Source organism: Oncorhynchus kisutch, linkage group LG30 (genome assembly GCF_002021735.2).
Source record: "Oncorhynchus kisutch isolate 150728-3 linkage group LG30, Okis_V2, whole genome shotgun sequence".
In the NCBI taxonomy this organism is placed as follows: Eukaryota; Metazoa; Chordata; class Actinopteri; order Salmoniformes; family Salmonidae; genus Oncorhynchus; species Oncorhynchus kisutch.
Window position 1 is genome coordinate 45,357,042 of NC_034203.2, and position 26,958 is coordinate 45,383,999.

The following is a 26,958-nucleotide window of genomic DNA, read 5'->3' on the forward strand; positions in this document are numbered from 1 at the left end:
CTGTTAGAGGGACAGTCAGCTACCCACCACCCCCTTACTGTTATAGAGGGACAGTAGAGACAGTCAGCTACCTACCACACCCCCTTACTGTTATAGAGGGACAGTCAGCTACCTACCTACCACCCCCTAACTGTTATAGAGGGACAGTCAGCTACCTACCTACCACACACCCTTACTGTTATAGAGGGACAGTCAGCTACCTACCTACCACTCCCTTACTGTTATAGAGGGACAGTCAGCTACCTACCTACCACACCCCCTTACTGTTATAGAGGGACAGTAGAGACAGTCAGCTACCTACCCACCCCCCCTTACTGTTATAGAGGGACAGTAGAGACAGTCAGCTACCTACCCCCCCCCCCCTTACTGTTATAGAGGGACAGTAGAGACAGTCAGCTACCTACCACACCCCCTTATTGTTATAGAGGGACAGTCAGCTACCTACCACCCCCTTACTGTTATAGAGGGACAGTCAGCTACCTACCACCCCCTTACTGTTATAGAGGGACAGTAGAGACAGTCAGCTACCTACCACACCCCCTTATTGTTATAGAGGGACAGTAGAGACACTCAGCTACCTAACTACCACACCCCCTTATTGTTATAGAGGGACAGTAGAGACTCAGCTACCTACCTACCACACCCTTACTGTTATAGTGGGACAGTCAGCTACCTACCTAACACACCCCATTACGGTTATAGAGGGACAGTAGAGACACTCAGCTACCTAACTACCACACCCCCTTATTGTTATAGAGGGACAGTAGAGACAGTCAGCTACCTACCACACCCCCTTACTGTTATAGAGGGACAGTAGAGACAGTCAGCTACCTACCCCCCCCCCCCCCCCTTACTGTTATAGAGGGACAGTAGAGACAGTCAGCTACCTACCACACCCCCTTGTTGTTATAGAGGGACAGTCAGCTACCTACCCACCACCCCCTTACTGTTATAGAGGGACAGTAGAGACAGTCAGCTACCTACCACACCCCCTTATTGTTATAGAGGGACAGTAGAGACACTCAGCTACCTAACTACCACACCCCCTTATTGTTATAGAGGGACAGTAGAGACTCAGCTACCTACCTACCACACCCTTACTGTTATAGTGGGACAGTCAGCTACCTACCTAACACACCCCATTACGGTTATAGAGGGACAGTAGAGACACTCAGCTACCTAACTACCACACCCCCTTATTGTTATAGAGGGACAGTAGAGACAGTCAGCTACCTACCACACCCCCTTACTGTTATAAAGGGACAGTAGAGACAGTCAGCTACCTACCCCCCCCCCCCCTTACTGTTATAGAGGGACAGTCAGCTACCTACCTACCACCCCCTTACTGTTATAGAGGACCAGTAGAGACAGTCAGCTACCTACCACACCCTTACTGTTATAGAGGGACAGTAGAGACAGTCAGCTACCTACCCACCACACCCCCTTACTGTTATAGAGGGACAGTAGAGACAGTCAGCTACCTACCACACCCCGTTACTGTTATAGAGGGACAGTCAGCTACCTACCACACCCTTACTGTTATAGAGGGACACTCAGCTACCCACCCCCCCCCTTACTGTTATAGAGGGACAGTAGAGACAGTCAGCTACCTACCCACCACCCCCTTACTGTTATAGAGGGACAGTAGAGACAGTCAGCTACCTACCACACCCCCTTATTGTTATAGAGGGACAGTAGAGACACTCAGCTACCTAACTACCACACCCCCTTATTGTTATAGAGGGACAGTAGAGACTCAGCTACCTACCTACCACACCCTTACTGTTATAGTGGGACAGTCAGCTACCTACCTAACACACCCCATTACGGTTATAGAGGGACAGTAGAGACACTCAGCTACCTAACTACCACACCCCCTTATTGTTATAGAGGGACAGTAGAGACAGTCAGCTACCTACCACACCCCCTTACTGTTATAAAGGGACAGTAGAGACAGTCAGCTACCTACCCCCCCCCCCCCCCCTTACTGTTATAGAGGGACAGTCAGCTACCTACCTACCACCCCCTTACTGTTATAGAGGACCAGTAGAGACAGTCAGCTACCTACCACACCCTTACTGTTATAGAGGGACAGTAGAGACAGTCAGCTACCTACCCACCACACCCCCTTACTGTTATAGAGGGACAGTAGAGACAGTCAGCTACCTACCACACCCCGTTACTGTTATAGAGGGACAGTCAGCTACCTACCACACCCTTACTGTTATAGAGGGACACTCAGCTACCCACCACCCCCTTACTGTTATAGAGGGACAGTAGAGACAGTCAGCTACCTACCACACCCCCTTACTGTTATAGAGGGACAGTCAGCTACCTACCTACCACCCCCTAACTGTTATAGAGGGACAGTCAGCTACCTACCACACCCCCTTACTGTTATAGAGGGACAGTCAGCTACCTACCTACCACCCCCTAACTGTTATAGAGGGACAGTCAGCTACCTACCACACCCTTACTGTTATAGAGGGACAGTAGAGACAGTCAGCTACCTACCCACCACACCCCCTTACTGTTATAGAGGGACAGTAGAGACAGTCAGCTACCTACCACACCCCGTTACTGTTATAGAGGGACAGTCAGCTACCTACCACACCCTTACTGTTATAGAGGGACACTCAGCTACCCACCACCCCCTTACTGTTATAGAGGGACAGTAGAGACAGTCAGCTACCTACCACACCCCCTTACTGTTATAGAGGGACAGTCAGCTACCTACCTACCACCCCCTAACTGTTATAGAGGGACAGTCAGCTACCTACCACACCCCCTTACTGTTATAGAGGGACAGTCAGCTACCTACCTACCACCCCCTAACTGTTATAGAGGGACAGTCAGCTACCCACCACCCCCTTACTGTTATAGAGGGACAGTAGAGACAGTCAGCTACCTACCACACCCCCTTACTGTTATAGAGGGACAGTCAGCTACCTACCTACCACCCCCTAACTGTTATAGAGGGACAGTCAGCTACCTACCACACCCCCTTACTGTTATAGAGGGACAGTCAGCTACCTACCTACCACACACCCTTACTGTTATAGAGGGACAGTCAGCTACCTACCTACCTACCACTCCCTTACTGTTATAGAGGGACAGTCAGCTACCCACCACCCCCTTACTGTTATAGAGGGACAGTAGAGACAGTCAGCTACCTACCACACCCCCTTACTGTTATAGAGGGACAGTCAGCTACCTACCTACCACCCCCTAACTGTTATAGAGGGACAGTCAGCTACCTACCACACCCCCTTACTGTTATAGAGGGACAGTCAGCTACCTACCTACCACCCCCTAACTGTTATAGAGGGACAGTCAGCTACCTACCACACCCCCTTACTGTTATAGAGGGACAGTCAGCTACCTACCTACCACACACCCTTACTCACACACCCTTACTGTTATAGAGGGACAGTCAGCTACCTACCTACCTACCACTCCCTTACTGTTATAGAGGGACAGTCAGCTACCTACCTACCACACCCCCTTACTGTTATAGAGGGACAGTAGAGACAGTCAGCTACCTACCCACCCCCCCTTACTGTTATAGAGGGACAGTAGAGACAGTCAGCTACCTACCCCCCCCCCCCCCCCCCCCCCCCCCCCCTTACTGTTATAGAGGGACAGTAGAGACAGTCAGCTACCTACCACACCCCCTTGTTGTTATAGAGGGACAGTCAGCTACCTACCCACCCCCCCTTACTGTTATAGAGGGACAGTAGAGACAGTCAGCTACCTACCACACCCCCTTATTGTTATAGAGGGACAGTCAGCTACCTACCCACCACACCCCCTTACTGTTATAGAGGGACAGTAGAGACACTCAGCTACCCACATACCACACCCCCTTATTGTTATAGAGGGACAGTCAGCTACCTACCGACCACACCCCCTTATTGTTATAGAGGGACAGTCAGCTACCTACCCACCACACCCCCTTATTGTTATAGAGGGACAGTAGAGACAGTCAGCTACCCACCACCCCCTTACTGTTATAGAGGGACAGTCAGCTACCTACCACACCCCCTTACTGTTATAGAGGGACAGTCAGCTACCTACCTAACACCCCCCTTACTGTTATAGAGGGAAGTCAGCTACCTACCTAACACCCCCTTACTGTTATAGAGGGACAGTCAGCTACCTACCTACCACACCCCCTTACTGTTATAGAGGGACAGTCAGCTACCTACCACACCCCCTTACTGTTATAGAGGGACAGTCAGCTACCTACCTACCACACCCCCTTACTGTTATAGAGGGACAGTAGAGACAGTCAGCTACCTACCACACCCCGTTACTGTTATAGAGGGACAGTCAGCTACCTACCACACCCTTACTGTTATAGAGGGACAGTCAGCTACCCACCACCCCCTTACTGTTATAGAGGGACAGTAGAGACAGTCAGCTACCTACCACACCCCCTTACTGTTATAGAGGGACAGTCAGCTACCTACCTACCACCCCCTAACTGTTATAGAGGGACAGTCAGCTACCTACCTACCACACACCCTTACTGTTATAGAGGGACAGTCAGCTACCTACCTACCACTCCCTTACTGTTATAGAGGGACAGTCAGCTACCTACCTACCACACCCCCTTACTGTTATAGAGGGACAGTAGAGACAGTCAGCTACCTACCCCCCCCCCCCCCCCCCTTACTGTTATAGAGGGACAGTAGAGACAGTCAGCTACCTACCACACCCCCTTGTTGTTATAGAGGGACAGTCAGCTACCTACCCACCACCCCCTTACTGTTATAGAGGGACAGTAGAGACAGTCAGCTACCTACCACACCCCCTTATTGTTATAGAGGGACAGTAGAGACACTCAGCTACCTAACTACCACACCCCCTTATTGTTATAAAGGGACAGTCAGCTACCTACCTAACACCCCCTTACTGTTATAGAGGGACAGTCAGCTACCTACCTAACACCCCCTTACTGTTATAGAGGGACAGTCAGCTACCTACCTACCACACCCCCTTACTGTTATAGAGGGACAGTCAGCTACCTACCACACCCCCTTACTGTTATAGAGGGACAGTCAGCTACCTACCTACCACACCCCCTTACTGTTATAGAGGGACAGTAGAGACAGTCAGCTACCTACCACACCCCCTTATTGTTATAGAGGGACAGTAGAGACACTCAGCTACCTAACTACCACACCCCCTTATTGTTATAGAGGGACAGTAGAGACTCAGCTACCTACCTACCACACCCTTACTGTTATAGTGGGACAGTCAGCTACCTACCTAACACACCCCATTACGGTTATAGAGGGACAGTAGAGACACTCAGCTACCTAACTACCACACCCCCTTATTGTTATAGAGGGACAGTAGAGACAGTCAGCTACCTACCACACCCCCTTACTGTTATAGAGGGACAGTAGAGACAGTCAGATACCTACCCCCCCCCCTACTGTTATAGAGGGACAGTCAGCTACCTACCTACCACCCCCTTACTGTTATAGAGGACCAGTAGAGACAGTCAGCTACCTACCACACCCTTACTGTTATAGAGGGACAGTAGAGACAGTCAGCTACCTACCCACCACACCCCCTTACTGTTATAGAGGGACAGTAGAGACAGTCAGCTACCTACCACACCCCGTTACTGTTATAGAGGGACAGTCAGCTACCTACCACACCCTTACTGTTATAGAGGGACAGTCAGCTACCCACCACCCCCTTACTGTTATAGAGGGACAGTAGAGACAGTCAGCTACCTACCACACCCCCTTACTGTTATAGAGGGACAGTCAGCTACCTACCTACCACCCCCAAACTGTTGTAGAGGGACAGTCAGCTACCTACCACACCCCCTTACTGTTATAGAGGGACAGTCAGCTACCTACCTACCACACACCCTTACTGTTATAGAGGGACAGTCAGCTACCTACCTACCACTCCCTTACTGTTATAGAGGGACAGTCAGCTACCTACCTACCACACCCCCTTACTGTTATAGAGGGACAGTAGAGACAGTCAGCTACCTACCCCCCCCCCCCCCCCCCCCTTACTGTTATAGAGGGACAGTAGAGACAGTCAGCTACCTACCCACCACACCCCCTTACTGTTATAGAGGGACAGTAGAGACAGTCAGCTACCTACCACACCCCGTTACTGTTATAGAGGGACAGTCAGCTACCTACCACACCCTTACTGTTATAGAGGGACAGTCAGCTACCCACCACCCCCTTACTGTTATAGAGGGACAGTAGAGACAGTCAGCTACCTACCACACCCCCTTACTGTTATAGAGGGACAGTCAGCTACCTACCTACCACCCCCTAACTGTTATAGAGGGACAGTCAGCTACCTACCTACCTACCTACCACTCCCTTACTGTTATAGAGGGACAGTCAGCTACCTACCTACCACACCCCCTTACTGTTATAGAGGGACAGTAGAGACAGTCAGCTACCTACCCCCCCCCCCCCCTTACTGTTATAGAGGGACAGTAGAGACAGTCAGCTACCTACCACACCCCCTTGTTGTTATAGAGGGACAGTCAGCTACCTACCCACCACCCCCTTACTGTTATAGAGGGACAGTAGAGACACTCAGCTACCTAACTACCACACCCCCTTATTGTTATAGAGGGACAGTAGAGACTCAGCTACCTACCTACCACACCCTTACTGTTATAGTGGGACAGTCAGCTACCTACCTAACACACCCCATTACGGTTATAGAGGGACAGTAGAGACACTCAGCTACCTAACTACCACACCCCCTTATTGTTATAGAGGGAGAGTAGAGACAGTCAGCTACCTACCACACCCCCTTATTGTTATAGAGGGACAGTCAGCTACCTACCTACCACCCCCTTACTGTTATAGAGGACCAGTAGAGACAGTCAGCTACCTACCACACCCTTACTGTTATAGAGGGACAGTAGAGACAGTCAGCTACCTACCACACCCCGTTACTGTTATAGAGGGACAGTCAGCTACCTACCACACCCTTACTGTTATAGAGGGACAGTCAGCTACCCACCACCCCCTTACTGTTATAGAGGGACAGTAGAGACAGTCAGCTACCTACCACACCCTCTTACTGTTATAGAGGGACAGTCAGCTACCTACCACACCCCCTTACTGTTATAGAGGGACAGTCAGCTACCTACCTACCACACACCCTTACTGTTATAGAGGGACAGTCAGCTACCTACCTACCACTCCCTTACTGTTATAGAGGGACAGTCAGCTACCTACCTACCACACCCCCTTACTGTTATAGAGGGACAGTAGAGACAGTCAGCTACCTACCCCCCCCCCCCCCCCCCCCCCCCTTACTGTTATAGAGGGACAGTAGAGACAGTCAGCTACCTACCACACCCCCTTGTTGTTATAGAGGGACAGTCAGCTACCTACCCACCACCCCCTTACTGTTATAGAGGGACAGTAGAGACAGTCAGCTACCTACCACACCCCCTTATTGTTATAGAGGGACAGTAGAGACACTCAGCTACCTAACTACCACACCCCCTTATTGTTATAGAGGGACAGTAGAGACTCAGCTACCTACCTACCACACCCTTACTGTTATAGTGGGACAGTCAGCTACCTACCTAACACACCCCATTACGGTTATAGAGGGACAGTAGAGACACTCAGCTACCTAACTACCACACCCACTTATTGTTATAGAGGGACAGTAGAGACAGTCAGCTACCTACCACACCCCCTTACTGTTATAGAGGGACAGTAGAGACAGTCAGCTACCTACCCCCCCCCCCCCCCCCCCCTTACTGTTATAGAGGGACAGTCAGCTACCTACCTACCACCCCCTTACTGTTATAGAGGACCAGTAGAGACAGTCAGCTACCTACCACACCCTTACTGTTATAGAGGGACAGTAGAGACAGTCAGCTACCTACCCACCACACCCCCTTACTGTTATAGAGGGACAGTAGAGACAGTCAGCTACCTACCACACCCCGTTACTGTTATAGAGGGACAGTCAGCTACCTACCACACCCTTACTGTTATAGAGGGACAGTCAGCTACCCACCACCCCCTTACTGTTATAGAGGGACAGTAGAGACAGTCAGCTACCTACCACACCCCCTTACTGTTATAGAGGGACAGTCAGCTACCTACCTACCACCCCCTAACTGTTATAGAGGGACAGTCAGCTACCTACCACACCCCCTTACTGTTATAGAGGGACAGTCAGCTACCTACCTACCTACCACTCCCTTACTGTTATAGAGGGACAGTCAGCTACCTACCTACCACACCCCCTTACTGTTATAGAGGGACAGTAGAGACAGTCAGCTACCTACCCACCCCCCCTTACTGTTATAGAGGGACAGTAGAGACAGTCAGCTACCTACCCCCCCCCCCCCCCCCCCCCCTTACTGTTATAGAGGGACAGTAGAGACAGTCAGCTACCTACCACACCCCCTTGTTGTTATAGAGGGACAGTCAGCTACCTACCCACCACCCCCTTACTGTTATAGAGGGACAGTAGAGACACTCAGCTACCTAACTACCACACCCCCTTATTGTTATAGAGGGACAGTAGAGACTCAGCTACCTACCTACCACACCCTTACTGTTATAGTGGGACAGTCAGCTACCTACCTAACACACCCCATTACGGTTATAGAGGGACAGTAGAGACACTCAGCTACCTAACTACCACACCCCCTTATTGTTATAGAGGGACAGTAGAGACAGTCAGCTACCTACCACACCCCCTTACTGTTATAGAGGGACAGTAGAGACAGTCAGCTACCTACCCCCCCCCCCCTTACTGTTATAGAGGGACAGTAGAGACAGTCAGCTACCTACCACACCCCCTTATTGTTATAGAGGGACAGTCAGCTACCTACCTACCACCCCCTTACTGTTATAGAGGACCAGTAGAGACAGTCAGCTACCTACCACACCCTTACTGTTATAGAGGGACAGTAGAGACACTCAGCTACCCACATACCACACCCCCTTATTGTTATAGAGGGACAGTCAGCTACCTACCCACCACACCCCCTTACTGTTATAGAGGGACAGTAGAGACACTCAGCTACCCACATACCACACCCCCTTATTGTTATAGAGGGACAGTCAGCTACCTACCGACCACACCCCCTTATTGTTATAGAGGGACAGTCAGCTACCTACCCACCACACCCCCTTATTGTTATAGAGGGACAGTAGAGACAGTCAGCTACCCACCACCCCCTTACTGTTATAGAGGGACAGTCAGCTACCTACCACACCCCCTTACTGTTATAGAGGGACAGTCACCTACCTACCCACCACCCCCTTACTGTTATATAGAGACAGTAGAGACAGCCAGCTACCCACCACACCCCCTTACTGTTATATAGAGACAATCAGCTACCTACCACACCCCCTTACTGTTATAGAGGGACAGTCAGCTACCCACCACCCCTTTACTGTTATAGAGGGACAGTCAGCTACCCACCACCCCCTTACTGTTATATAGAGACAGTAGAGACAGTCAGCTACCTACCACACCCCCTTATTGTTATAGAGGGACAGTATAGACACTCAGCTACCTAACTACCACACCCCCTTATTGTTATAGAGGGACAGTAGAGACAGTCAGCTACCTACCACACCCCCTTACTGTTATAGAGGGACAGTCAGCTACCTACCCACCACACCCCCTTATTGTTATAGAGGGACAGTCAGCTACCTACCACCCCTTATTGTTATAGAGGGACAGTAGAGACAGTCAGCTACCTACCTACCACCCCCTTACTGTTATAGAGGGACAGTAGAGACAGTCACCTACCTACCACACCCCCTTATTGTTATATAGGGACAGTCACCTACCACACCCCGTTATTGTTATAGAGGGACAGTCAGCTACCCACCACCCCCTTACTGTTATATAGAGACAGTAGAGACAGCCAGCTACCCACCACACCCCCTTACTGTTATATAGAGACAGTCAGCTACCTACCACACCCCCTTACTGTTATAGAGGGACAGTCAGCTACCTACCTACCACCCCCTTACTGTTATAGAGGACCAGTAGAGACAGTCAGCTACCTACCACACCCTTACTGTTATAGAGGGACAGTAGAGACAGTCAGCTACCTACCCACCACACCCCCTTACTGTTATAGAGGGACAGTAGAGACAGTCAGCTACCTACCACACCCCGTTACTGTTATAGAGGGACAGTCAGCTACCTACCACACCCTTACTGTTATAGAGGGACAGTCAGCTACCCACCACCCCCTTACTGTTATAGAGGGACAGTAGAGACAGTCAGCTACCTACCACACCCCCTTACTGTTATAGAGGGACAGTCAGCTACCTACCTACCACCCCCTAACTGTTATAGAGGGACAGTCAGCTACCTACCACACCCCCTTACTGTTATAGAGGGACAGTCAGCTACCTACCTACCTACCACTCCCTTACTGTTATAGAGGGACAGTCAGCTACCTACCTACCACACCCCCTTACTGTTATAGAGGGACAGTAGAGACAGTCAGCTACCTACCCACCCCCCCTTACTGTTATAGAGGGACAGTAGAGACAGTCAGCTACCTACCCCCCCCCCCCCCCCCCCCTTACTGTTATAGAGGGACAGTAGAGACAGTCAGCTACCTACCACACCCCCTTGTTGTTATAGAGGGACAGTCAGCTACCTACCCACCACCCCCCTTACTGTTATAGAGGGACAGTAGAGACACTCAGCTACCTAACTACCACACCCCCTTATTGTTATAGAGGGACAGTAGAGACTCAGCTACCTACCTACCACACCCTTACTGTTATAGTGGGACAGTCAGCTACCTACCTAACACACCCCATTACGGTTATAGAGGGACAGTAGAGACACTCAGCTACCTAACTACCACACCCCCTTATTGTTATAGAGGGACAGTAGAGACAGTCAGCTACCTACCACACCCCCTTACTGTTATAGAGGGACAGTAGAGACAGTCAGCTACCTACCCCCCCCCCCCCCCCCTTACTGTTATAGAGGGACAGTAGAGACAGTCAGCTACCTACCACACCCCCTTATTGTTATAGAGGGACAGTCAGCTACCTACCTACCACCCCCTTACTGTTATAGAGGACCAGTAGAGACAGTCAGCTACCTACCACACCCTTACTGTTATAGAGGGACAGTAGAGACACTCAGCTACCCACATACCACACCCCCTTATTGTTATAGAGGGACAGTCAGCTACCTACCCACCACACCCCCTTACTGTTATAGAGGGACAGTAGAGACACTCAGCTACCCACATACCACACCCCCTTATTGTTATAGAGGGACAGTCAGCTACCTACCGACCACACCCCCTTATTGTTATAGAGGGACAGTCAGCTACCTACCCACCACACCCCCTTATTGTTATAGAGGGACAGTAGAGACAGTCAGCTACCCACCACCCCCTTACTGTTATAGAGGGACAGTCAGCTACCTACCACACCCCCTTACTGTTATAGAGGGACAGTCACCTACCTACCCACCACCCCCTTACTGTTATATAGAGACAGTAGAGACAGCCAGCTACCCACCACACCCCCTTACTGTTATATAGAGACAATCAGCTACCTACCACACCCCCTTACTGTTATAGAGGGACAGTCAGCTACCCACCACCCCTTTACTGTTATAGAGGGACAGTCAGCTACCCACCACCCCCTTACTGTTATATAGAGACAGTAGAGACAGTCAGCTACCTACCACACCCCCTTATTGTTATAGAGGGACAGTATAGACACTCAGCTACCTAACTACCACACCCCCTTATTGTTATAGAGGGACAGTAGAGACAGTCAGCTACCTACCACACCCCCTTACTGTTATAGAGGGACAGTCAGCTACCTACCCACCACACCCCCTTATTGTTATAGAGGGACAGTCAGCTACCTACCACCCCTTATTGTTATAGAGGGACAGTAGAGACAGTCAGCTACCTACCTACCACCCCCTTACTGTTATAGAGGGACAGTAGAGACAGTCACCTACCTACCACACCCCCTTATTGTTATATAGGGACAGTCACCTACCACACCCCGTTATTGTTATAGAGGGACAGTCAGCTACCCACCACCCCCTTACTGTTATATAGAGACAGTAGAGACAGCCAGCTACCCACCACACCCCCTTACTGTTATATAGAGACAGTCAGCTACCTACCACACCCCCTTACTGTTATAGAGGGACAGTCAGCTACCCACCACCCCCTTACTGTTATAGAGGGACAGTCAGCTACCCACCACCCCCTTACTGTTATATAGAGACAGTAGAGACAGTCAGCTACCCACCACCCCCTTACTGTTATAGAGGGACAGTAGAGACAGTCAGCTACCTACCACACCCCCTTACTGTTATAGAGGGACAGTCACCTACCCACCACCTCCCCTTATTGTTATAGAGGGACAGTATAGACACTCAGCTTCCTAACTACCACACCCCCTTATTGTTATAGAGGGACAGTAGAGACACTCAGCTTCCTAACTACCACACCCCCTTACTGTTATAGAGGGACAGTCAGCTACCTACCTACCACTCCCTTACTGTTATAGAGGGACAGTCAGCTACCTACCTACCACACCCCCTTACTGTTATAGAGGGACAGTAGAGACAGTCAGCTACCTACCCACCCCCCCTTACTGTTATAGAGGGACAGTAGAGACAGTCAGCTACCTACCCCCCCCCCCCCCCCCCCCCCCCTTACTGTTATAGAGGGACAGTAGAGACAGTCAGCTACCTACCACACCCCCTTATTGTTATAGAGGGACAGTCAGCTACCTACCACCCCTTATTGTTATAGAGGGACAGTAGAGACAGTCAGCTACCTACCTACCACACCCTTACTGTTATATAGAGACAGTAGAGACAGCCAGCTACCCACCACACCCCCTTACTGTTATATAGAGACAGTCAGCTACCTACCACACCCCCTTACTGTTATAGAGGGACAGTCAGCTACCCACCACACCCCCTTATTGTTATAGAGGGACAGTCAGCTACCTACCACACCCCCTTACTGTTATAGAGGGACAGTAGAGACAGTCAGCCACCTACCACCCCCTTACTGTTATAGAGGGACAGTAGAGACAGTCAGCTACCTACCACCCCCTTACTGTTATAGAGGGACAGTAGAGACAGTCAGCTACCTACCCACCCCCCCTTACTGTTATATAGAGACTGTAGAGACAGTCACCTACCCACCACACCCCCTTACTGTTATATAGAGACTTTCAGCTACCTACCACACCCCCTTACTGTTATAGAGGGACAGTCAGCTACCCACCACCCCCTTACTGTTATAGAGGGACAGTCACCTACCTACCACCCCCTTACTGTTATATAGAGACAGTAGAGACAGTCAGCTACCTACCACACCCCCTTACTGTTATATAGAGACAGTAGAGACAGTCAGCTACCCACCACCCCCTTACTGTTATATAGAGACAGTCAGCTACCTACCACACCCTTACTGTTATATAGAGACAGTCAGCTACCTACCCACCACACCCCCTTATTGTTATAGAGGGACAGTCAGCTACCTAACTACCACACCCCCTTATTGTTATAGAGGGACAGTCAGCTACCTAACTACCACACCCCCTTATTGTTATAGAGGGACAGTCAGCTACCTACCCACCACACCCCCTTATTGTTATAGAGGGACAGTCAGCTACCTAACTACCACACCCCCTTATTGTTATAGAGGGACAGTCAGCTACCTACCCACCACACCCCCTTATTGTTATAGAGGGACAGTATAGACACTCAGCTACCTACCTACCACACCCCCTTACTGTTATAGAGGGACAGTCAGCTACCCACCACCCCCTTACTGTTATATAGAGACAGTAGAGACAGTCAGCTACCCACCACACCCCCTTACTGTTATATAGAGACAGTAGAGACAGTCAGCTACCTACCACACACCCTTACTGTTATATAGAGACAGTAGAGACAGTCAGCTACCTACCACACCCCCTTACTGTTATATAGAGACAGTCAGCTACCCACCACCCCCTTACTGTTATATAGAGACAGTAGAGACAGCCAGCTACCCACCACACCCCCTTACTGTTATATAGAGACAGTCAGCTACCTACCACACCCCCTTACTGTTATAGAGGGACAGTCAGCTACCTACCACACCCCCTTACTGTTATATAGAGACAGTAGAGACAGCCAGCTACCCACCACACCCCCTTACTGTTATATAGAGACAGTCAGCTACCTACCACACCCCCTTACTGTTATAGAGGGACAGTCAGCTACCCACCACCCCCTTACTGTTATAGAGGGACAGTCAGCTACCCACCACCCCCTTACTGTTATATAGAGACAGTAGAGACAGTCAGCTACCTACCACACCCCCTTACTGTTATAGAGGGACAGTCAGCTACCCACCACCCCCTTACTGTTATATAGAGACAGTAGAGACAGTCAGCTACCTACCACACCCCCTTACTGTTATAGAGGGACAGTCACCTACCCACCACACCCCCTTACTGTTATATAGAGACAGTAGAGACAGTCAGCTACCCACCACCCCCTTACTGTTATATAGAGACAGTAGAGACAGTCAGCTACCTACCACACCCCTTTATTGTTATAGAGGGACAGTCACCTACCCACCACACCCCCTTACTGTTATATAGAGACAGTCAGCTACCCACCACCCCCTTACTGTTATATAGAGACAGTAGAGACAGTCAGCTACCTACCACACCCCCTTATTGTTATAGAGGGACAGTCAGCTACCTACCACACCCCCTTATTGTTATAGAGGGACAGTAGAGACAGTCAGCTACCTACCACACCCCCTTAATTGTTATAGAGGGACAGTCAGCTACCTACCCAAAACACCCCCTTATTGTTATAGAGGGACAGTCAGCTACCTACCACCCCTTATTGTTATAGAGGGACAGTAGAGACAGTCAGCTACCTACCAACCCCTTACTGTTATAGAGGGACAGTAGAGACAGTCAGCTACCTACCTACCACCCCTTACTGTTATAGAGGGACAGTAGAGACAGTCAGCTACCTACCCACCACACCCCCTTACTGTTATAGAGGGACAGTCAGCTACCTACCTACCACCCCTTATTGTTATAGAAGGACAGTAGAGACAGTCAGCTACCTACCCCCCCCCCCCCCTCCCTTACTGTTATAGAGGGACAGTCAGCTACCCACCACCCCCTTACTGTTATAGAGGGACAGTCAGCTACCCACCACCCCCTTACTGTTATATAGACAGTAGAGACAGTCAGCTACCTACCACACCCCCTTACTGTTATAGAGGGACAGTCACCTACCCACCACACCCCCTTACTGTTATATAGAGACAGTAGAGACAGTCAGCTACCCACCACCCCCTTACTGTTATATAGAGACAGTAGAGACAGTCAGCTACCTACCACACCCCCTTACTGTTATAGAGGGACAGTCACCTACCCACCACACCCCCTTACTGTTATATAGAGACAGTAGAGACAGTCAGCTACCCACCACCCCCCTTACTGTTATATAGAGACAGTAGAGACAGTCAGCTACCTACCACACCCCCTTATTGTTATAGAGGGACAGTCAGCTACCTACCACACCCCCTTATTGTTATAGAGGGACAGTAGAGACAGTCAGCTACCTACCTACCACACCCCCTTAATTGTTATAGAGGGACAGTCAGCTACCTACCCAAAACACCCCCTTATTGTTATAGAGGGACAGTCAGCTACCTACCACCCCTTATTGTTATAGAGGGACAGTAGAGACAGTCAGCTACCTACCACACCCCCTTATTGTTATAGAGGGACAGTCAGCTACCTACCACCCCTTATTGTTATAGAGGGACAGTAGAGACAGTCAGCTACCTACCTACCACCCCCTTACTGTTATAGAGGGACAGTAGAGACAGTCAGCTACCTACCTACCACCCCTTACTGTTATAGAGGGACAGTAGAGACAGTCAGCTACCTACCCACCACACCCCCTTACTGTTATAGAGGGACAGTCAGCTACCTACCTACCACCCCTTATTGTTATAGAAGGACAGTAGAGACAGTCAGCTACCTACCTACCACATCCCCTTATCCACCAAACCCAGATTCATCCTTTGGACTGCCAGATGGTGAAGCTTGGTTCATCACTACAGAGAACGTGTTTCCACTGGTGATGTGAGGCTTGGCATTGTGCATGGTGATGTGAGGCTTGGCATTGTGCATGGTGATGTGAGGCTTGGCATTGTGCATGGTGATGTGAGGCTTGGCATTGTGCATGGTGATGTGAGGCTTGGCATTGTGCATGGTGATGTGAGGCTTGGCATTGTGCATGGTGATGTGAGGCTTGGCATTATGCATGGTGATGTGAGGCTTGGCATTATGCATGGTGATGTGAGGCTTGGCATTATGCATGGTGATGTGAGGCTTGGCATAGTGCATGGTGATGTGAGGCTTGGCATTGTGATGTGAGGCTTGGCATTGTGCATGGCGATATGAGGCTTGGCATTGTGCTTGGTGATGTGAGGCTTGGCATTGTGCATGGTGATGTGAGGCTTGTGTGCAGCTGCCCGGCCATGGAAACCCATTCCATGAAGCTCTTGAATAACAGTTCTTGTGCTGATGAGGCTTCCAGTTTGGAACTGGTCAGTGATGTAACCGAGGACAGACAATTAGCGCTGCGCTCTTCAGCACTCAACGGTCCAGTTCTATGAGCTTGTGTGGCCTAACACACGTGTGTGTGTGTGTACCTTGTATCCATGGTGATGTGCGTACCTTGTATCCACGGTGATGTGTGTACCTTGTATCCACGGTGATGTGTGTACCTTGTATCCACGGTGATGTGTGTACCTTGTATCCATGGTGATGTGCGTACCTTGTATCCATGGTGCAGGGCCATGCTACTCTCAGCCTGGATCTCCTGCAGTTTGTGTTTCTTCATTCTCTTCAGCTCCAGAAGCTCCTTGTACTCCGGCAGGTGTCTCAACTCCACAGGTACACCCTCCTCATCCTGGACATACACACACGCAGATACATACACACACGGATACACACACAGGGTCAAGGACACACACTCTTTAGTATGACAGACTAAGAGTCAGGTTTCTGAAAAGGAGTGTTTGTCGTGACAGGAACGGTCAAGACTAAAGACAAACACCCTGCTTCCTTTACTGAATGACTGTCTGAGCTTTGCTGATGACGCACTTTCACAGCACGTCTGGCTCCCGGCAGGGCACAGCGACCAGCTGGGTCTTAAAGGTTACACATCAGAAGCAGATGGAAATGGAGACAGAGAGAGACAGAGAGAAAAGAGAGAGAGAGAGAGAGAGAGAGAGAGAGAGAGAGAGAGAGAGAGAGAGAGAGAGAGAGAGAGAGAGAGAGGAAAGAGAAAGACAGAGCGAGAGAGAGAGACAGAGAGAGAGGAAAGAGAGAGAGAGCGAGAGAGAGACAGAGAGACAGAGCGAGAGGGAGACAGAGAGACAGAGTGAGAGAGAGACAGAGAGACAGAGCGAGAGAGAGACAGAGAGACAGAGAGAGATGAAAGAGAGAGAGCGAGAGAGAGAGAGACAAAGATAGAGAGTTAAGGGAGAGAGAGGAAAGAGAGAGACAGAGAGAGAGTTAAGGGAGAGGCGTGTGGTCAGTGTGTGTCGTACCGTGTGGTCAGTGTGCGTCGTACCGTGTGTGTCGTACCGTGCGGTCAGTGTGTGGTACCGTGTGGTCAGTGTGTGGTACCGTGTGGTCAGTGTGTGGTACCGTGTGGTCAGTGTGCGTCGTACCGTGTGTGTCGTACCGTGCGGTCAGTGTGTGGTACCGTGTGGTCAGTGTGTGGTACCGTGTGGTCAGTGTGTGGTACCGTGTGGTCAGTGTGTGGTACCGTGTGGTCAGTGTGTCGTACCGTGTGGTCAGTGTGTCGTACCGTGTGGTCAGTGTGTGGTACCGTGTGGTCAGTGTGTCGTACCGTGTGGTCAGTGTGTCGTACCGTGTGGTCAGTGTGTGGTACCATGTGGTCAGGTGGTCAGCGTGTCGTACCGTGTGGTCAGTGTGTTGTACCGTGTGGTCAGGTGGTCAGCGTGTCGTACCGTGTCGTCTCCATCGGGGTCCTGCAGGGAGCTGTAGTAGGCCGCTCTCTCATCCTCTTCTTCCATAAAGACAGGAGGCTCATATGAGGTCAGGAAGGTAGACGGTCGGTACAGGTGCTTGTTCAGGTGGTGCTGCCTCTTATTGGACACCTACAGACAACAACAGATTACTTATGATTACAGATTATTTATTTATTTACTTATTGGACACCTACAGACAACAAGTTATAAAACTAACCCCACTGGTTATAAAACTAAACCCACTGGTTATAAAACTAAACCCACTGGTTATTAAACTAAACCCACTGGTTATTAAACTAGACCCACTGGTTATTAAACTAGACCCACTGGTTATTAAACTAGACCCACTGGTTATTAAACTAGACCCACCGGTTATTAAACTAAACCCACCGGTTATTAAACTAAACCCACCGGTTATTAAACTAAACCCACCGGTTATTAAACTAAACCCACTGGTTATTAAACTAAACCCACTGGTTATTAAACTAAACCCACTGGTTATTAAACTAAACCCACTGGTTACAGACCCCACCGGTTATAAAACTAAACCCACTGGTTATTAAACTAAACCCACTGGTTATTAAACTAGACCCACTGGTTATTAAACTAAACCCACTGGTTATTAAACTAAACCCACCGGTTATTAAACTAAACCCACCGGTTATTAAACTAAACCCACCGGTTATTAAACTAAACCCACCGGTTATTAAACTAAACCCACCGGTTATTAAACTAAACCCACCGGTTATTAAACTAAACCCACTGGTTATTAAACTAAACCCACTGGTTATTAAACTAAACCCACTGGTTATTAAACTAAACCCACTGGTTATAAAACTAAACCCACTGGTTATTAAACTAAACCCACTGGTTATTAAACTAAACCCACTGGTTATTAAACTAAACCCGCTGGTTATTAAACTAAACCCGCTGGTTATTAAACTAGACCCGCTGGTTATTAAACTAAACCCACTGGTTATTAAACTAGACCCACTGGTTATTAAACTAGACCCACTGGTTATTAAACTAGACCCACTGGTTATAAAACTAAACCCACCGGTTATTAAACTAAACCCACCGGTTATTAAACTAAACCCACTGGTTATTAAACTAAACCCACTGGTTATTAAACTAAACCCACTGGTTATTAAACTAAACCCACTGGTTATAAAACTAAACCCACTGGTTATTAAACTAAACCCACTGGTTATTAAACTAAACCCACTGGTTATTAAACTAAACCCACTGGTTATTAAACTAAACCCACTGGTTATTAAACTAAACCCACTGGTTATTAAACTAAACCCACTGGTTATTAAACTAAACCCACTGGTTATTAAACTAAACCCACTGGTTATTAAACTAAACCCACTGGTTATTAAACTAAACCCACTGGTTATTAAACTAAACCCACTGGTTATTAAACTAAACCCACTGGTTATTAAACTAGACCCACTGGTTATTAAACTAAACCCACTGGTTATTAAACTAGACCCACTGGTTATAAAACTAAACCCACACATCCAGAGGTGAACTAAGGTAAGTCAGTTTAGAGTAACACCAAAATGTCTGGGGAGAGGAGAGGTTTGAGATCCACTGAGGGAGGGGATATGTAGATACCTTCTTGCTGTACATGCACATGTTAGGGGTCCTCCCAGGAACAGGGATTCCTGCTTTAGTCAGCTTGATGAAGTACTTCTGTACGCGGCTGGCCACCTGCACACACACACACACACATTTATATACTGTGACAAACACCATCAGAGACCTGTTTCTCTGACCTGTACCCAGATCAGGGTGTTATATTAACCTGTACCCAGATCAGGGCGTTATATTAACCTGTTTCTCTGACCTGTACCCAGATCAGGGCGTTATATTAACCTGTACCCAGATCAGGGTGTTATATTAACCTGTACCCAGATCAGGGCGTTATATTAACCTGTTTCTCTGACCTGTACCCAGATCAGGGCGTTATATTAACCTGTACCCAGATCAGGGTGTTATATTCACCTGTTTCTCTGACCTGTACCCAGATCAGGGTGTTATATTCACCTGTTTCTCTGACCTGTACCCAGATCAGGGCGTTATATTAACCTGTTTCTCTGACCTGTACCCAGATCAGGGTGATATATTAACCTGTTTCTCTGACCTGTATCCAGATCAGGGTGATATATGAACCTGTTTCTCTGACCTGTACCCAGATCAGAGTGTTATATTAACCTGTTTCTCTGACCTGTACCCAGATCAGGGTGATATATGAACATGTACCCAGATCAGGGTGATATATGAACATGTACCCAGATCAGGGTGATATATGAACATGTACCCAGATCAGGGTGATATATGAACATGTACCCAGATCAGGGTGATATATGAACCTGTTTCTCTGAGGACCTGCACACGCATACCTTTGAAAATGTAAGTGTGTATCTCAGTGTGTGACCTGTTTAGCGGTCCTGTTGCCCAGGGCGTCAGCTATCTTCTGCCAGCGTTTAGACTCCACCTCCTCAGGAGGAAACTGCAGTAGGAGATTCTCCAGCTTTTTCTACACACATACACACACACACACACACACCACACACACACACACACACACACACACACACACAGAAAGAGGGAAATTCAATCAAATGTATTTATATAGCCCTTCGTACATCAGCTGATATCTCAAAGTGCTGTACAGAAACCCAGCCTAAAACCCCAAACAGCAAGCAATGCAGGTGTAGAAACACGGTGGCTAGGAGAAACTCCCTAGAAAGGCCAAAACCTAGGAAGAAACCTAGAGAGGAACCAGGCTACGAAGGGTGGCCAGTCCTCTTCTGGCTGTGCCAGGTAGAGGGATTACCAGGCTACGAGGGGTGGCCAGTCCTCTTCTGGCTGTGCCAGGTAGAGGGGAACCAGGCTACGAGGGGTGGCCAGTCCTCTTCTGGCTGTGCCGGGTGGAGATTATAACAGAGTACATGGCCGATTAATTAGGGCCGATTTCAAGTTTTCATAACAATGGGTAATCGGCCTTTTTGGATGCCGATTATGGCCGATTACATTGCAACCCACGAGGAAACTGCGTGGCAGGATGACCACCCGCTACGGGAGTCCAAAGGACCTTGTGGCTGAAATGAGCCAAGGTTAGTTGCATTAAACTTACCTTATAAAAAACGATCAATCTTATCATAACCACTAGTTAACGACACATGGTTGATGATATTACTAGTTTAACTAGCTTGTCCTGCGTTGCATATAATCGATGCGGTGCCTGTTAATTTATCATCGAATCACAGCCTACTTCAACTTCGCCAAACGGGGGATGATTTAACAAAAGTGCATTCGCGAAAAAAAAGCACATTCGTTGCACAAATGTAACTAACCATAAACATCAATGCCTTTCTTTAAATACATACAAACCTGCATATTTAGTTAAAATAAATGCATGTTTGCAGCCAATATTAACTTGGGGAATTGTGTCAATTCTCTTGCATTCAGTGCAAGCAGAGTCAGTGTATTTGCAACAGTTTGGGCTGCCTGGCTCGTTGCGAACTGTGTTGCTTCCTAACAAGGAATAATTAATTTACCTGAATTTTACGTAATTATGACCTAACATTGAAGGTTGTGCAATGTAACAGGAATATTTAGACTTAGGGATGCCACCCGTTAGATAAAATATGCAACGGTTCCGTATTTCACTGAAAAGAATAAACGTTTTGTTTTCTAAATTACCGTTTCCAGATTTGTAAATTACCGTCTCCAACACTTTGTTCTTGCATTATTTAAACCAAATTGAACATGTTTTCATTATTTATTTGAGACTAAATAGATTTGATTGATGTATTATATTAAGTTAAAATACGTGTTCATTCAGTATTGTTGTAATTATCATTATTACAAATATATATCAAAATCATCCGATTAATCAGCATCGGCTTTTTTTGGTCCTCCAATAATCGGCATCTGCGTTGAAAAATCATAATCGGTCGACCTCTAGTTCATAGATGACCAGCAGGGTCTGGTAATAAAAACCTCAGTGGTTGTAGAGGGTGGAAGAGGTCAGCACCTGTTGCACTGAAATGTCAGTTGGCTTTTCATAGCCTATCATTCAGAATTAGAGACAGCCGGTGCGGTAGAGAGAGAGAGACAGTAGAAAGACCACAGACACATTACCTGTAAAGACCATACACACATTATCACTAAGGACCACACACACATTGTCTATAAAGAACACACACCACACAGACACACAGACACACACACAGACACACACCCTTGACAGTACCTGTTCTTCCACGGTCCACAGCTGGTTGAAGGTGTCAGGTTTACTCTGGTGACACAGCCGCCCTCGGATCATCTGGACACAGAGAGAGACAGGTTAGAGAGAGAGCGAGAGACGGGTTAGAGAGAGAGAGAGACGGGTTAGAGAGAGCGAGACGGGTTAGAGAGAGCGAGACGGGTTAGAGAGAGCGAGACGGGTTAGAGAGAGAGCGAGAGACGGGTTAGAGAGAGAGCGAGAGACGGGTTAGAGAGAGAGAGAGAGAGAGAGAGACGGGTTAGAGAGAGAGCGAGAGACGGGTTAGAGAGAGAGAGAGACGGGTTAGAGAGAGCGAGACGGGTTAGAGAGAGCGAGACGGGTTAGAGAGAGAGCGAGAGACGGGTTAGAGAGAGAGCGAGAGACGGGTTAGAGAGAGAGAGAGAGAGACGGGTTAGAGAGAGAGAGAGAGAGACGGGTTAGAGAGAGAGAGAGAGACGGGTTAGAGAGAGAGAGAGAGAGAGACGGGTTAGAGAGAGAGACGGGTTAGAGAGAGAGAGAGAGAGACGGGTTAGAGAGAGAGAGAGAGAGACGGGTTAGAGAGAGAGAGAGAGACGGGTTAGAGAGAGAGAGAGACGGGTTAGAGAGAGAGACGGGTTAGAGAGAGGGAGACGGGTTAGAGAGAGCGAGACGGGTTAGAGAGAGGGAGACGGGTTAGAGAGAGGGAGACGGGTTAGAGAGAGCGAGACGGGTTAGAGAGCGAGACGGGTTAGAGAGCGAGACGGGTTAGAGAGAGAGCGAGAGACCTTACAGTACGTGTGTGGGGTACAGAGATGAGGGACCTTACAGTATGTGTGGGGTACAGAGATGAGGGACCTTACAGTATGTGTGGGGTACAGAGATGAGGGACCTTACAGTATGTGTGGGGTACAGAGATGAGGGACCTTACAGTATGTGTGGGGTACAGAGATGAGGGACCTTACAGTATGTGTGGGGTACAGAGATGAGGGACCTTACAGTATGTGTGGGGTACAGAGATGAGGGACCTTACAGTATGTGTGGAGTACAGAGATGAGGGACCTTACAGTATGTGTGGGGTACAGAGATGAGGGACCTTACAGTATGTGTGGAGTACAGAGATGAGGGACCTTACAGTACGTGTGGGGTACAGAGATGAGGGACCTTACAGTATATGTGGGGTACAGAGATGAGGGACCTTACAGTATGTGTGGGGTACAGAGATGAGGGACCTTACAGTATGTGTGGGGTACAGAGATGAGGGACCTTACAGTACGTGTGGAGTACAGAGATGAGGGACCTTACAGTATGTGTGGGGTACAGAGATGAGGGACCTTACAGTATGTGTGGGGTACAGAGATGAGGGACCTTACAGTACGTGTGGAGTACAGAGATGAGGGACCTTACAGTATGTGTGGGGTACAGAGATGAGGGACCTTACAGTACGTGTGGGGTACAGAGATGAGGTAATCGTTCAACAATCATGTTAAACACTATTACACACAGAGTCCATGCAACTTATTATGTGACTCATTAAGCACATTCTTACTCCTGAACTATTTAGGCTCGACATAACCAAGGGGTCGAATACTTATTGACTGAAGACATTTCCGGTTCAATTTTTTTATTAATTTGTAAAAATGTTGAAAAACATAATTCCTCTCATGGGGTATTATGGTTTATTATGTGTTGGCCAGTGGCAAAACAGATCTACATTTCTATTTATTAATTGAACCTGTATTTAACCTGGCAAGTCAGTTCAGAACAATTTCTTATTTACAATGACTACCTACAGGGGAACAGTGGGTTAACTGGTCTAGGAACAGTGGGTTAACTGCCTTGTTCAGGGGAACAGTGGGTTAACTGCCTTGTTCAGGGGAACAGTGGGTTAACTGCCTTGTTCAGGGGAACAGTGGGTTAACTGGTCTAGGAACAGTGGGTTAACTGGTCTAAGAACAGTGGGTTAACTGGTCTAGGAACAGTGGGTTAACTGCCTTGTTCAGGGGAACAGTGGGTTAACTGCCTTGTTCAGGGGAACAGTGGGTTAACTGGTCTAGGAACAGTGGGTTAACTGCCTTGTTCAGGGGAACAGTGGGTTAACTGCCTTGTTCAGGGGAACAGTGGGTTAACTGGTCTAGGAACAGTGGGTTAACTGGTCTAAGAACAGTGGGTTAACTGGTCTAGGAACAGTGGGTTAACTGCCTTGTTCAGGGGAACAGTGGGTTAACTGCCTTGTTCAGGGGAACAGTGGGTTAACTGGTCTAGGAACAGTGGGTTAACTGCCTTGTTCAGGGGAACAGTGGGTTAACTGCCTTGTTCAGGGGAACAGTGGGTTAACTGGTCTAGGAACTGGTCTAGGAACAGTGGGTTAACTGGTCTAAGAACAGTGGGTTAACTGGTCTAGGAACAGTGGGTTAACTGCCTTGTTCAGGGGAACAGTGGGTTAACTGGTCTAGGAACAGTGGGTTAACTGGTCTAGGAACAGTGGGTTAACTGCCTTGTTCAGGGGAACAGTGGGTTAACTGGTCTAAGAACAGTGGGTTAACTGCCTTGTTCAGGGGAACAGTGGGTTAACTGGTCTAAGAACAGTGGGTTAACTGCCTTGTTCAGGGGAACAGTGGGTTAACTGCCTTGTTCAGGGGAACAGTGGGTTAACTGCCTTGTTCAGGGGAACAGTGGGTTAACTGCCTTGTTCAGGGGAACAGTGGGTTAACTGCCTTGTTCAGGGGAACAGTGGGTTAACTGGTCTAGGAACAGTGGGTTAACTGCCTTGTTCAGGGGAACAGTGGGTTAACTGGTCTAGGAACAGTGGGTTAACTGCCTTGTTCAGGGGAACAGTGGGTTAACTGCCTTGTTCAGGGGAACAGTGGGTTAACTGCCTTGTTCAGGGGAACAGTGGGTTAACTGCCTTGTTCAGGGGAACAGTGGGTTAACTGCCTTGTTCAGGGGAACAGTGGGTTAACTGCCTTGTTCAGGGGCAGAACGACAGATTTTTACCTTGTCAGCTCCGGGATTCGATCCAGCAACCTTCCGGTTACTGGTCCAACACTCTAACCACTAGGCTACCTGCCTCCTCTACACTCTAACCACTAGGCTACCTGCCTCCTCTACACTCTAACCACTAGGCTACCTGCCTCCTCTACACTCTAACCACTAGGCTACCTGCCTCCTCTACACTCTAACCACTAGGCTACCTGCCTCCTCTACACTCTAACCACTAGGCTACCTGCCTCCTCTACACTCTAACCACTAGGCTACCTGCCTCCTCTACACTCTAACCACTAGGCTACCTGCCTCCTCTACACTCTAACCACTAGGCTACCTGCCTCCTCTACACTCTAACCACTAGGCTACCTGCCGCCCCTCCCCTCTAACCACTAGTCTACCTGCCGCCCCTCCACTCTAACAACTAGGCTACCTGCCTCCTCTACACTCTAACCACTAGGCTACCTGCCGCCCCTCCCCTCTAACCACTAGGCTACCTGCCGCCCCTCCCCTCTAACCACTAGTCTACCTGCCGCCCCTCCACTCTAACAACTAGGCTACCTGCCTCCCCAACACTCTAACCACTAGGCTACCTGCCGCCCCTCCACTCTAACCACTAGGCTACCTGCCGCCCCTCCACTCTAACCACTAGGCTACCTGCCGCCCCTCCCCTCTAACCACTAGGCTACCTGCCTCCTCTACACTAACCACTAGGCTACCTGCCTCCTCTACACTAACCACTAGGCTACCTGCCTCCTCTACGCTCTAACCACTAGGCTACCTGCCTCCTCTACACTCTAACCACTAGGCTACCTGCCGCCCCTCCCCTCTAACCACTAGGCTACCTGCCTCCTCTACACTCTAACCACTAGGCTACCTGCCGCCCCTCCCCTCTAACCACTAGGCTACCTGCCGCCCCTCCCCTCTAACCACTAGGCTACCTGCCGCCCCTCCCCTCTAACAACTAGGCTACCTGCCTCCCCAACACTCTAACCACTAGGCTACCTGCCTCCTCTACACTAACCACTAGGTTACCTGCCGCCCCTACACTCTAACCACTAGGCTACCTGCCGCCCCTCCACTCTAACCACTAGGCTACCTGCCGCCCCTCCACTCTAACCACTAGGCTACCTGCCTCCTCTACACTCTAACCACTAGGCTACCTGCCTCCTCTACACTCTAACCACTAGGCTACCTGCCTCCTCTACACTCTAACCACTAGGCTACCTGCCTCCTCTACACTCTAACCACTAGGCTACCTGCCTCCTCTACACTCTAACCACTAGGCTACCTGCCTCCTCTACACTCTAACCACTAGGCTACCTGCCTCCTCTACACTCTAACCACTAGGCTACCTGCCTCCCCTACACTCTAACCACTAGGCTACCTGCCTCCCCTCCCCTCTAACCACTAGGCTACCTGCCGCCCCTACACTCTAACCACTAGGCTACCTGCCGCCCCTCCACTCTAACCACTAGGCTATCTACCGCCCCTCCACTCTAACCACTAGGCTACCTGCCTCCCCTACACTCTAACCACTAGGCTACCTGCCTCCCCTCCCCTCTAACCACTAGGCTACCTGCCGCCCCTACACTCTAACCACTAGGCTACCTGCCGCCCC

General features: G+C 49.2%; 1 protein-coding gene across 2 annotated transcripts in view; it reads right to left on the minus strand.

Moving 5' to 3' along the window:
- LOC109882900 (ZZ-type zinc finger-containing protein 3) overlaps nucleotides 1-26,958 on the minus strand; it is an 84,279-nt gene that overhangs the window by 21,242 nt on the left and 36,079 nt on the right. For both annotated transcript variants that reach the window (XM_031810179.1, XM_031810180.1), the window contains exons 6-10: nucleotides 22,365-22,436; nucleotides 20,541-20,642; nucleotides 19,718-19,813; nucleotides 18,077-18,226; nucleotides 16,873-17,007 (exon numbers count right to left, since the gene is read on the minus strand). In XM_031810179.1, coding sequence (XP_031666039.1) covers nucleotides 16,873-17,007; nucleotides 18,077-18,226; nucleotides 19,718-19,813; nucleotides 20,541-20,642; nucleotides 22,365-22,436 — 555 coding nt within the window. The remainder of the gene's footprint in view (nucleotides 1-16,872; nucleotides 17,008-18,076; nucleotides 18,227-19,717; nucleotides 19,814-20,540; nucleotides 20,643-22,364; nucleotides 22,437-26,958) is intronic.